Raw genomic sequence first — 13,488 nt, 5'->3', positions numbered from 1 at the left:
ATTTCAAAATCACAGATAAACAGCAAAAAACAAATCTACTCCTTCATACCATCAGCAAAACTGCTTAAAAAATGAACTCATTCTCCCTGTCAAGCAGAATTAACTAATATTTCATGTTAAATAACACATGTTTACATTACCACAACAGCATGCCTAACAATGTAATTATATATAATCATATGTTTGAGATCCAATATACACAATGTATGCTTCATAAATGTTCACTGACTGCACAGATTAACTGATTCTAGACCTTTCAGATCATATATCTGATTTAAACCAGATTAATAGATAGGCAGTAAAAATACACGATAGGCTATCATTAAGCCATAAAAAGTCTCTAGTATTGAAACATGCATATTATATCATATAAATAAACACAGGAAACATTACAGCAAATGAAAGAAGTCCAACACAAATGCATGCTATGAGACTTCATTTAAGTGAAATATCTTAAACAGATCTACTAATTTAGAGAAGGAAAAGTGAGCAAATCACCTACAGAACTTTCTAATTGAGGTAGTAAAAATATTTGGAACAAAAGGGAAAGTATCAGAAAAATCAGACTTTTTTATTTTATATAAATTTCATTTAAAAATTTTAAAGACTGACTATAGGAAAAGTACCTCTCTACATAATGAATTAGAAAAAGTAGAAAGATTTACACAGAAACATGATAAACATGAAAGTACAATTTCATGTTTCAAATCTAAGACAATCAAATACTTTATTAAGATTAAACAGCAAAAAAATCCACTTCTGAAATACAACAGTTTATAAAACTTAAAAGCTTTGTTTATAAAACCTAAAAGCTTAGTTTAATTTTGGATTGAATACTGTGTCTTGGTTTAATTTTGGATAATGAAAAAAAACTGAGTAATAAGCAATGTCATGCACCTCCCTGTACTATTTTTGCCAATAAAACTAGTAAAATGAGTTTTCTCACAGCTATTTCTTTTCCAAAACTAAGGGGCTGAAGGGACCGCCCAGTGGTTAAGAGTGACCAGTGCTCCTGCAGAAAATCTCAGTTCAATTATTCGTTCCTACACAGTAGGAGATTCACAACCAACTGTCACTTCGACTACACGGAATCCAGTGCCTCTGGTCTCCACAGGCACCTGCATACACATACACATCATTAATATTTATTTTAATTATAAATGAATTTCAAAGAAAGCAAGTGTCTTAACTTTAAAAGAAACATTTATCTATATAGGAGAAATATTAGCAAATACTGTTTTTTCAGAAGTAAAAAGGACAGTAGGATTTAAGGAATCGAACTTAAACTAGACATGGTAGCTCATGCCTATAATCTCAGCATCCTGGAGGTTTGAAGATTACAAGTTCAAAGCCAGTCCCAGCTACAGAGTAAACCCTGCTAAAAAGAAAAAGAAAGACCAAAAACAAAACAAAGCTTTAAAAGATTCCAAATGAATGAAAAATGATTTTTCTTCTGTCAGAGTGTGATGTAGCCTTGAATTCATTTTGTAGCTGAGGATGGCCCTGAATCTTCCTGTCTACTCTGTCCTGATTTGCATAATGCTGTGGCTAGAACCTGAGGGCTTCACATATGCTAGGCAGACACTCACACTCAAACGCAATGAAATTTACTACACATTGGCTAATACTCTAAGTACTTTGGAAATCAATCTTCATATGGGTGTGTGTGTGTGTGTGTGTGTGTGTGTATTATGTATGTATACACACAAAAGTGTGTGTGCTTTGCATCTAAACACAAAAGAGTTTACAAAAGCTCAAAGTCAACTTAGAAGCAGTGATACAGGACTTTTAAGATTTAACATTTTTAATTATATATATAGATAAATATAGCTATAGATATATATCTGTGTGGGAGCATGTGGAAGTGAATGCCCACAGAAACCAGAACAGTGTGGAGGATCACAAAGCGCTGGAGTGTTGGGTAGCTGTGAGACACCCAACAAAGATACTGAACTTGGGTCTCCTGCAGGAGTAAATGCTTGTAACTGCTAAGCTACCCTTCAGTGCTAGAACAGTTTTATAGCAGCAAGATCTACCACACAGAGTGCAGTGAGCATCGCCTTCCACACAGAGTGCACTATACAGTGAGCATCGCCTTCCACACAGAGTGCACTGCGCAGTGAGCATCGCCTTCCACACAGAGTGCACTGCACCGTGAACATCGCCTTCCACACAGAGTACACTGTACAGTGAGCATCGCCTTCCACACAGAGTGCACTGCACCGTGAACATCGCCTTCCACGCAGAGTGCACTGCGCAGTGAGCATCGCCTTCCACACAGAGTGCACTGCGCAGTGAGCATCGCCTTCCACACAGAGTGCACTGCGCAGTGAGCATCGCCTTCCACACAGAGTGCACTGCGCAGTGAGCATCGCCTTCCACACAGAGTGCACTGCACCGTGAACATCGCCTTCCACACAGAGTGCACTGTACAGTGAGCATCGCCTTCCACACAGAGTGCACTATGCAGTGAGCATCGCCTTCCACACAGAGTGCACTGTGCAGTGAGCATCGCCTTCCACACAGAGTGCACTGCGCAGTGAGCATCGCCTTCCACACAGAGTGCACTGTACAGTGAGCATCGCCTTCTACACAGAGTGCACTGCACCGTGAACATCGCCTTCCACACAGAGTGCACTGCGCAGTGAGCATCGCCTTCCACACAGAGTGCACTGCGCAGTGAGCATCGCCTTCCACACAGAGTGCACTGTGCAGTGAGCATCGCCTTCCACACAGAGTGCACTGTACAGTGAGCATCGCCTTCCACACAGAGTGCACTGTACAGTAAGCATCGCCTTCTACACAGAGTGCACTGCACCGTGAACATCGCCTTCCACACAGAGTGCACTGTACAGTGAGCATCGCCTTCCATCTCCAAACATCTTCACCTATCCAAATGGAGACTGCACCTACTGAAACTAGCAACACTCCCAAACACCGCAATGTCCCTCAGACAAGCAATTTTACTACTATATTTATATACATGGAATTATGCAGCATTTTTCCTTTGTGTCTGGCTTATTTCATTTAGAGTTATGTTCAAGGTTCATCTGTATGAAAGTATTTGTCAGCATTTCCCTCCTTTTAAAGACTGTATGTGTGTGTGCATGTATGTGAATATATGTTAATGTTTACATATATACACGTACTGGTTCACTCACCTATAGAAATATGGACTGTTTCCAGCTTTGTGTGTAAATAACCTTTACTATGCAGCTATAAAATGAACTATAAGAGGTCACACATTTTTTTGGTATAGATTTGGGAAATAAAACAGCACCCAAAGTTCTGAATGTGTAACTTAGTAATAAAGCCTTCGTAAGCGTTAGTCATTAGCATGTTCCTTTTAAATGAAAGCAATTACCTCTACTGGTTGTAGGGACTATTTGTTGGTCAGTTTTCCCCTGATAGGCTGCAGATGTAATACGACAACACAACATAAAGCAACAGTAAGATGAAAACTAATCCCTTAAAGACACCAAATTTGATCATGTTGATGAGAATAGTAGTTAAAACTGGTTTGGTTAAGGCACAAATACTTCAAAGGATGATGAGTGAACAGAAACTTTAAAACAATTTGGGCTAGGGAGTTTGTGTTGGAGTTTATGCCTGGTAGGCTGAAGGCCTTGGGTTCAATCCCTAGAACTGCAAAAAGGAAAAAGCAAACAACAAAAGCCCTACACTTATGAATTCCATACATACACAAACTTAACAACATTCCAAAAGTCTTAGGAGGGAGCACATCAGGAACACTAAGCAATATTCTTTTTTCTCCATGCTGAGAATTCCTGCCCGTTCTCCTCAGAATCTGTTCACATTACCTCCCAAAGTCTTCCCCAAGCTCCTGAAACAACTCTATCCCAACATAACCCCAAAGTACTGTACTACAGTGTGTTTCAAAAGCATGTCTCCTCCACCAGATGATTTGTGAATTGAACAGGACTCAGGATTTCTAGGTGGAAAGTGCCAATGAGATCAACACTTGTTTCCAGATGCAAAAGTGAGACTCAAAGACTGAGCTCCTGCTCAGACCCTAAAGACTGCCTATGACAGAACTGATACCTAGGTTTTGTTTTTCAATAAAATTTACAGGAAAAACTGCTCCAGCCTGGCTCACCCAGCACATAAATGGAGTCTGAAGGGTATCCGCAAATGCTTTGTCTAACACTCTACGCCAACTAGGAAGTGTTGAAAAAACAAATTCTAAAATTAAACTTCACATTGGTCACGTACAAAATCCAGACCGCAAAAGTTCTGAAGAAAAAAAAACATCTTGTAAGACAAAATATTATATTAAAGTAGTACACATCAAAGATTTAGCAAATTGTGGGAGCAAATGTTCAGAACTCAGCAAGCTGGAACAGAGGACCATGAATACCAGGCTGGTGGGAGCCTAGCAAGATAACCTCTCCAAGCCCCACTTCAACAAAATCAATAATACAAATACTTACTACGGGTGTTTCCTATTAACACATTTAAAGTGAGATAGAGAAATACAGAATTCTGAATACAAAGAAGAGATATTGGAAGAATTAAAACGTACATAAGCACACCATCATCCCAAAACATCATCTGTTCAGTGCAGCGCACATAAACGCTAGTAGGATGCAAGTGACAACTTGCCCTGTGGAATAGACAGGGTTCGAATTTTGAGGAAGTTCGTGTTCATGAAGCTAGAAGTGCCGAGCCACGACGGGCTACCATCACAGAGAAACGCAAAGAAGAACCACTTCTTCCAGCAAGCGCACTACAGTCCTCGGTGAACGAAGGAGAAAGGAAAGGTGGTCTCCTTTCTGATGGCTGGGTTCGGGGAAAGCAAGCATGAGCCAGCCCTCCGGGAAACTCACGTGGGCAGGTCCCTAGAATTCGCTGACAGCACTGCAAGATCAGGGGGCTATGCGGCCAGCGAAGGCCAGGGGACCACCGCGGCCCCACTGGGAGATCTTTCCAGCAGAGAAAAAGCCATGGGGCCCGCGACCACAGCAGAGCACAAAGGTCTCGGAGAGGCACCATCAGGGCGCGTCCCAGCTACCGCGCCAGCCCAAAGCTCCGAGGCTCCTCTCAGCCTCAACTCCACCTTCGGGACCGCAGACCTGGAACTCCGACTCGCGGAAGGCGGCCATTCCATACAAGCTGCAGGCCTCCACCGACACCCAGAACCTCCAGCCCCAGTCACCCCTTAGAGAGGCCTCCCGGTCTCGGGGCAAAGACCAAACCCAGCGCCACCGCCCACTGCAACCCACCGCAGCCTACTCGCGGCCTTCCGCAGCCCGTGCCCCATCCCGCAGGCCCGGTCCAGCGAGGACGGCCTCGATCGGAACGTCCGGCCCCGACACTGCCCGCGAGGCTCCCCGTCCGCCGGGAGCAAGCGAAGACGGCGACCGGGGCAACCCATGGGCCCACGGCTTGCCCGCACTCACCATGGCGACTCCGTGGACCCGCAAGCAGCACAGCCTACTCCGCCGGAGCCGCCCGCCGTCAGGTGACGCGGCCTCCCGAGCCCCGCCCTCTCTAGCCCCGCCCTCGACCGGTAACGGCTTTTCGATTGGCCTACTTCAAGTCTCGCGTGGGTTTGCGGAGGGAGGCAGACGGTAGTGTGTAGTGGACGGGACGGGGCGAGACCGGTCCTGCGACGCCACGGGCTACAGTCAGCGGGAAGCGAAGCTGTGTTTGGGGGAGATCACGGCAGAAGGAGCAGCCATAGAGCGCTGGGCTCGTTCACCTCGCAGGGACCGGCGCACCCTCGTGTGCACTTGCGCAGAAGGAAGACTACGATTGGCTTGTGGGACGCTCTCATTTTCTTGTCGCGACCAATCCGGACGCGCCGGGGGCGGGTCTTAGCGCTCTGACAGTCTGCGTTTCGGCGCGCATTTCTTCCAGCGATGGAGTCGGAGCTGGTGCGGCGCCTCGCCCCGCGCCTCGGTCTTGCCGAGCCGGGTGTCCTGAGGTGAGTGCGGCCGTGCGTGCTGGGATACGTCCCTGCCCCGCGGCCCTGGATCCTCCCCCCATGGCGACGCTGGAGGCACTGGCGGTGCGGGAATGACCGCACACGGGTCTGAGCAAGACTCGGGCGGCCCCACCGCGAGAAAAACTTTCAGGCTCGTGGGGTGACTTGAGAGCGCGTTCGTAGTCGTCTTACTCTGTGGGATGCGCTGCGGTCGGAAAAGGAACCAGTCAGGGTGAACTCTGGTCATATCTCAGGCTCGAGAACCTGTTTACGGCGGTGAGCCCGTCACGCGCAGACCCTGCAGATATGACTGTAAATGGCAAGAGTCGGGTAGAATACAGTACAGAGTGAAAAGCTGGAATAACAAGTAGGGCGTACGAATTCAGAAAAGGTCCCGATGGCTTTGAGGCTGGTTTGTTAGATAGTGCCACGCGTGGAAAAATGTGTCACGAGTGGCCCAGATCGCCTCGGTCTTCAGAAGCCCTGTGACTGGGAAGATCGGTGTATGATTTGTTGTCGGAAGTGAAGCTATTGCAGGCAGACGGATAGAGCAGAACCAGGCCACGAATCTCAGCACCCAGTGAGGTGAGGGAAGGGGAAGAAAGGAACACTGAAATAGATGTGAAGATGGGACTCTGTAATCATTTAAATAGGGGACTGTAAAATGTGGCCCCGGACCCGCCGCAGCAGGAATGTCATCTTGTTAAACGTTCCAGCGCCTCATCCCGGGGCTACTGCTCAGAAATGGGATGGGACTCAGAAATGTTTCCAGTACCCTCCAAAACTGAGAACTACTTCAAGGAAGAGAAAGAATTTGATTTGCTCTAACCTGCCTGCGTTCTCCTCTGTGTACTTCTTCAAGTAATGTTAGAAGAAGAGGGGTTGTTTGGGGAGACTTGAATTCACTATTCTTTAAAAACGCTTGGACACAGCTAGGTCTGTAGTCATTTTGGTTCTATCTATAGAACTTCCCCTCTCCAAAGGATGTGTATGTATTCTAGGCCCCAAATGAACATGCGCAGAAGTTAGATGGGGTATGAGTCCTCCGTGCTGCATTCAGTTCTTTGCCTTAGTGTTGGACTGAGTTCTGGAACAATCTTAGTGAACGTATTGCATTCAGTTCTTTGCCTTAGTGTTGGACTGAGTTCTGGAACAATCATCTTAGTGAACGTACTGCATTTCTACCCAGGAAAGCTGAAGAGTACTTGCGGCTGTCCAAGGTGAAGTGCACGGGTCTGTCTGCACACAGCTCGGAAACCAGCAGTGCTGTCATATGCCTCGACCTTGCTGCTGCCTGCATGGAGTGCCCCTTGGATAGAGTACGTGCCTCCATATGACATGTGAACCATCTGATTGCGCTCAGGCTTCTTCGTTCCATTTTCATCTTCTTGGGGGTGGCTTTTCATGGTGCTGTGATAAATTACCCCAATAAAAGCAGCTCACGGAGAGGGTTTCTAGCTCTTAACTAAGGGTACAATCTATCCTGGCACAGAAATCGAAGGACTTGACGAATCTACGTGACAGCTACAGCCAGGAAGCAGAAATCAGTGAATCATTGTACCTGGTTCACTTTCTCCTTTTTACACAGTTCAGGATCCTGTGGCAGGAAATCATACCACCCACAGTGAGCACATCTTCCCACGTCAATTAATCGAGTTACATAACCCCCTAGACATGCCCACAGGTTCTTCTTTCCTGCTCTTCTGGATCTCAGCTGTTGAAAGTTGAACCAGACCTTCTCAAAATCAAGGTTTTAGGGTTTTAGAGTCAGGAAGAGTCACGTGTTGGAACCAAAAGTTAGTACTATTTACTAGCTCTGTGAGCTGCCAGTTTCTTCCAAAAAGTGAAGATTTAAAAAAAAGTCTTTCACTGGATAATTGTTGTGGCTCGATTAAAAAAAATCTCTTTGTGTAATGTGTCTAACAGTACTTGTGTCGTAATTGATGTGTTCCTTAAAGCTCTGTTCACTTTCTGTCGCTATCCAACGCTTCGATCTCTTTTACCCTGACCCCAAGCTGTCATAGTGACTTGTAGTTTTGTAAATGCACACTCCTCCCGCCCCACCCCCGGATTCCTTTCTGACAAGTTCCTTTTTTGTCTTAATGTGATTCTGCTTGCTCCCCTGACTCCCCAAATGGAGTTGGTGCCCTACTGTGGTGGGGTCTCCTGTCCTTCCCCCCTCTCTTCCAGACACACACCTTCCTCACTCTACCCCCATACTCCCTTATTTCCCCAGTAATTGCATGTTTCCACCAAAGTCACACATATGTGTCTCCCTCTGATATTTTGCACAGCTTAGACAGTATTTAATCATTTTTAATCATTTGTACGCATGCATGATTATACCCTTCTGTAGTATGAGTTCTTTGAAATAGTAGTCTGCTTGACATGCTTGTGGATTTTTGAGTTAAATAACATTAGTACATAATACCACTTAACAAATATCTAAGGGTCGGGTGGTGGTGGCGCACGCCTTTAATCCCAGCACTCGGGAGGCAGAGGCAGGCGGATCTCTGTGAGTTCGAGACCAGCCTGGTCTACAAGAGCTAGTTCCAGGACAGGCTCCAAAACCACAGAGAAACCCTGTCTCAAAAAAACAAAACAAAAAAAAAAGAACAAATATCTAAGGATAATAATACATTGAACTTAAAATTTGTGTGTTTTTCCTTTCAAAGGCTTATTTAATTAAGCTGTCTGGCTTGAACAAGAAGATGTATCAGAGCTGCCTTAAATCTTTTGAGTGTTTACTGGGATTAAATTCAAATATTGGAATTAGAGACCTAGCTGTACAGTTCGGCTGCACAGAAGCAGTGAACATGGCTTCAAAGATACTGCAAAGGTGTGTGTAATTTTTAACATTTATTTATTTTGTGTGAGTAAGTGTTCACCTGCATGTATGTCTGTGTACTACATGTGTGCCTGGTGCCCTCGAGTCAGAAGAGGGCATTGGGTCCCATAGACTGGAGTTGTGGATGAGTGGGAGCCACCATGTGAATGCTGAGAATTGAACCCAGGTCTCAGCAAGAGCAGCAAGTGCTCTTAACCACTGAGCCATCTCTCCAGCTCCTAAATAAATAGTTTTTAAAAAGTATCTGAGTCAGTTGTTACAGCACAGCAACAAGCAAATGGTAGCAATAGGTCAGGAGAATTCAATTCAAATCGGAAGCCAGGTGGAACTACACCTAAGTTTTGTTTCTAAATTGCTTCATTGCATTTTGAGCCCCTTTGAAATTATACTCCCTGACAACTAATTCACAAACATTGTTTCTCCTAGCTATGAGTCTAGTCTTGCGGAAACACAGCGAGCAGATCTCGACTTGTCCAGGCCGCTCTTCACCACTGCTGCGCTACTTTCAGCGTGCAAGTAAGTGGGCTGTGGGCGGGGAGGGGCTGCTGTGTGCGGGGAGGGGCTGCTGTGTGCGGGGAGGGGCTGCTGTGTGCGGGGAGGGGCTGCTGTGTGCGGGGAGGGGCTGCTGTGGGCGTTTGAGACAGAGTTTTGCTGTGGATCCTAGGCTGGCCTTAAACTTATGGTAATCTTCCTGCCTCCTACTCCCAAAATGCTGAGATCTCAAGTGTGTGTGCCTCAACACCTCGCTCCAGTCTGAGTGTTCTTTTACCACTGGGAAATGTTGCCAGGATGTGAGTTTTTCATTATGTAAGAATGTTTATAATTCCACTGACCTCAGCTCAGCACACTGTCTACTATAAACCTGTGATGCTGTGGTTTGTGGCCCGGTGTTCAGATTTTTGGTTACTTGATAATATAGCTGCCAACTTAGAACTAGTGTTTCACGAAGTTTACTTTCCAAGTGGCAACCCTGTATATAAGTAAGCAGGGTAGTCTCATTTCAAACCCTACTTTTCATAAGTGATAAAAATCTGTCAGTACAGTGGTCATGTTTGATTTCCCAGGCATATTGTTTAAAAAGTATTGCCTAGGAAAAAAAATAAAAAATAAATAAATAAAAAGTATTGCCTATAACTGTTCATCTGCATATAAAACATTTCTGAAATAAATTCTTATGTTTGAATCATCAAAATATTTAGTTATCAGTATACATACTGAATTATTACCATGAAATACTAATAGTTTTTTATAACTTTGATGTTATTTCACCTTTTGAGGGAACTTTCTACATAAAAATCATGTAGAAGTCTATTAAAGAATGTCACTATCTAGTCACTAATTTTGACATGTTTGGCTTGATTAGCAGTATACCTAGGAGTGATCATTCACAGCCAATATCCTTTCAATTCAACGAGGATATTTGATTGTACAAGAAAGGAATGTAGTTGATGTTACAAAAAAACTGAAAGAACTCCACTTTTAGAATTATATTAAATTGAGCAAGAAATGGTCAGTTGTCTTGAAGTGTGTGTGTGTATATGTATATGTGCTGCTTGTGGAGCCCAAAAGAGGGCACCTGGAGTTACAGGTGACTGTGAGCTACCATGTGGGTGCTGGAATTGAACCCAGGCCTTCTAGTGCTCTTAACTACTGAGCCATCTCTCCAGCCCCAGTTGTTTTGTTCTGTTTTTAATTGCTTGCTCTAGAGGAATGTGAGTAAGGTTTTGGGTTTTGGCAGTGGGGCAAAGTGATATGACATTCCTGTATAAATAAATAGAAACATTCTCAAAGCAAGTTGAACACTTAAAGACATTATAAGTCCATTCTGCACATTGGTAACATCTAAGAGGCATGAAGCTCTACAAAAAATGTCTTTATTTGCCCCATTTATTGCAGAACAGATGCATTTTAGTTCTTGGTTCAATCAGAGAGCAAAGGTATGAGCTTCTAGCTAATGATATTTGGGATAGAGGAAAACCTAGACAGCTGGAGAATCTTAGTAAAATGTAGGCAATGGGTAATAAATTTGTAATCTGATTAACTTAACAAGGAAATTGGTGATATTGAAAAAAACAAACTTAAAAAATTATTTTTTAGAATCCTGAAGCTAAAAGTGGATAAAACGAAAATGATAACTACATCCGGTGTGAAAAAAGCAATATTTGATCGTCTTTGTAAGCAGTTAGAGAAGACTGGGCAGCAGATTAACAGTGAGTATTCTCAAGTTGAAAATGCTGGTTTATGAATTCTTTTTTTTTTTTTAGTTTTTCGAGACAGGGTTTCTCTGTGGCTTTGGTTCCTGTCCTGGCACTAGCTCTTGTAGACCAGGCTGGCCTCAAACTCACAGAGATCCACCTGCCTCTGCCTCCCGAGTGCTGGGATTAAAGGCGTGCGCCACCACCACCCGGCTTGGTTTATGAATTCTTTAGTGAGGAAATTGACATGTCAGTTCTTCAAATACAATGGTTTAGTACATTAAAAATTATGCTTCCACAAATCTGTGCCTGGAAAATAGAAACATCAGTGTCCAAGCAGCCGTCCCAGCACTGAGGGTGCAGGCGCAGACAGATGTCTGTGTTTGAGGCCAGCCTGGTCTACATAGTGAGTTCCAGGTCAGCCAGCACTGTGTAGTGAAACCCTGTCACAAAACAAAGAAACTTCAGTGTTAAACGCCAGCCTCTGAGTTCCATAATAGGATGGAAGTGATTCTCATGTATAACAAGAGAAACACCCAGAAAAAAGAGGAGCAAGGTTATCTGCCTTTCCTTCATTTTTCTCACTCCTGTTGGTTTTGAATTTCTCTGATTTAACTAAGGACCTATATAACCAAATAATAAAATTGAATAAAAAAAAATTAACCTTGAAACCACTTTTTCTGAAAGGAGACTCTGGAGATTTAACGAGTCCAGCACTGAAAAAAAAGAAGATATTGATTGAACCACCATCAAAAGGTACGGCATGCTAGTTGTCCTGGTACTGAAATTGGTGCTGTGTGATTTCTGCAGTGAGCAATACTGTGACATTCCTAGTTTACATGATAAGAGCCAGCACTAGATAGAAGCCTAACCACTATCTCTTGATAAGATCTACTTTTCAAGCCAGGTGTGGTGGTACACACCTGTAATCCTAGCACTCTGAAGATAGACACAAGAGGATTGCTATAAATTCAAGGCCAGTTGGTCTATATAGTGAATTCCATGCCAGCATGGGTGATACATTAATACCATTTACAGCCTTTTAAGCAAAAATAAAATGGAAATAAAAGAAGTGTAGGTAAAAATATATCTAACGTGGCCAAAAAATAAAAATTTGCCTAATGTTTAAAAGTACATGCCGCACAAGTATGGTGATACACACCTTTAATCCCAGCACTCACAGGCAGAGGCAGGCAGATCTCTGAGTTCAAGGCCAGCCTGGTCTACAGAGCAAGTTCTAGACCACACGTGTATGAATGTGGCTAGCTAAGCTGCCTGAGTTTATATCCTGCTTTGTGTCTGACAGAATCTTTTGGCAAATAAAATAAAGTTTAAACAGAGACTGACTTGTAAATTGGGCAGCACCAAACCCAAAACTGGTTCAGAGAACTCCACCTCGTAGTTGAACAGTAAGTCTTGATAGACTGAACCTAAAAGGAGAACAGAAAAGATCCGATTGAGTCAGACTACTCATTTCCTTTATTTAAGTGCGTTCTAATGTGAGGAGGTCCCTATTTGGATAATAAGAAACTTTTGTGATTGGCTACTTTTTTTCCCTAAAAATGTATTTTCAAGTTAAGTTCTAGTTACTTACATAGGAACTCTAGCTACAAAGACAATCTGATGTTAATGGCCTCCTTTTTAATTGCTTAACAATACCCACTCGCTGTGTGCATTTGAAAAGGTAACACAATTCCAACAAACTTCAGTTTCCTAATCTGTAGTACCTGATTAATGTTAGCACCTACTGTATACTGTTCATGATGAGATTACTTATATACAAACTGTTGTTCAGTGTCTTAGAACACTTGGCATGTAAAAGAAAGAAAAGTGAACGCTGCCATGTTCGATTTCACCTTAGGGTCTCATTCTTTTACCCTAATTGAAGTAAATACTTTTAATTTTTACTTTTATGCCATTTGTAAATATAAGTTTGAAATTACTTTTGATAACTTTGTCTTACAGAACTCGAAGACGTAATAGAAACCCCACATAAACCACCAAAAGATGAAAGTCTGACACAGGATTATGAAGAATGGAAAAGGAAGATTTTGGAAAATGCTGCCAAAGCTCAAACAGCAACAGCAGAGTGATTTCCATTCCACTGTCGTCCTGTGCAGTGTGGAAGATGAAGGGCAGTCTTGTCTAAACTTGCATACCAGGAATGCTGAGGATTGTCTCAATATGGAGGACACTAGTACTAGGCACCTCACATGGAACTAGATCACCATGCCACCTCCATAGACTCAGGTCTGTCTCCTCCTGTGGGATGGATTGGGACCATTTGCTTCTCTGTTAAGCTTAAGGAAGTCTCTGACTTCATCTAGAATGTACATTTCAAGCCGAAAGGCGGAACAGATATTTTACCTGCTTTTGTGATTTTCTTTTTATTTTATTTCACTAAATCAGTGTTATACAGCCTAAGTTAATAAATGTTTATTTTTTTTAACATTTATTTGCTTTATTTTATGTTTATAAGCATTTTGCCTGCATATATG

The 13,488-nt window shown here is 43.3% G+C and overlaps 2 protein-coding genes across 3 annotated transcripts in view; one reads left to right on the top strand and one right to left on the bottom strand.

Moving 5' to 3' along the window:
- Positions 1–5,527, bottom strand: part of Vps35 (VPS35 retromer complex component) — a 33,325-nt gene extending 27,798 nt beyond the window's left edge. Inside the window, exon 1 of the mRNA XM_041650306.1 lies at positions 5,421–5,527. Coding sequence (XP_041506240.1) covers positions 5,421–5,423 — 3 coding nt within the window. The 5' untranslated portion in view covers positions 5,424–5,527. The remainder of the gene's footprint in view (positions 1–5,420) is intronic.
- A 69-nt stretch (positions 5,528–5,596) lies between these two features.
- On the top strand, positions 5,597–13,439 carry Orc6 (origin recognition complex subunit 6). 2 transcript variants are annotated; one of them, XM_041650307.1, is made up of 7 exons: positions 5,605–5,947; positions 7,137–7,266; positions 8,623–8,786; positions 9,222–9,311; positions 10,893–11,005; positions 11,678–11,746; positions 12,956–13,439. In XM_041650307.1, exons 1-7 carry the CDS (start codon positions 5,883–5,885, stop codon positions 13,081–13,083), a joined length of 759 nt encoding a protein of 252 aa, XP_041506241.1. In that variant the 5' UTR covers positions 5,605–5,882; the 3' UTR covers positions 13,084–13,439. The 2 variants fall into 2 exon arrangements, with proteins under 2 accessions (XP_041506242.1, XP_041506241.1); XM_041650308.1 differs by lacking the exon at positions 11,678–11,746 and having other exon boundaries at positions 5,597–5,947.
- The last annotated feature ends 49 nt before the right edge of the window (positions 13,440–13,488 follow it).

Source organism: Microtus oregoni, unplaced genomic scaffold (genome assembly GCF_018167655.1).
Source record: "Microtus oregoni isolate MIOR12 unplaced genomic scaffold, Mior012 000004F_ref0000308, whole genome shotgun sequence".
NCBI lineage: Eukaryota > Metazoa > Chordata > Mammalia > Rodentia > Cricetidae > Microtus > Microtus oregoni.
Note: the sequence above shows the minus strand (reverse complement) of the source record. Positions and strands in the feature narration are given on the sequence as shown.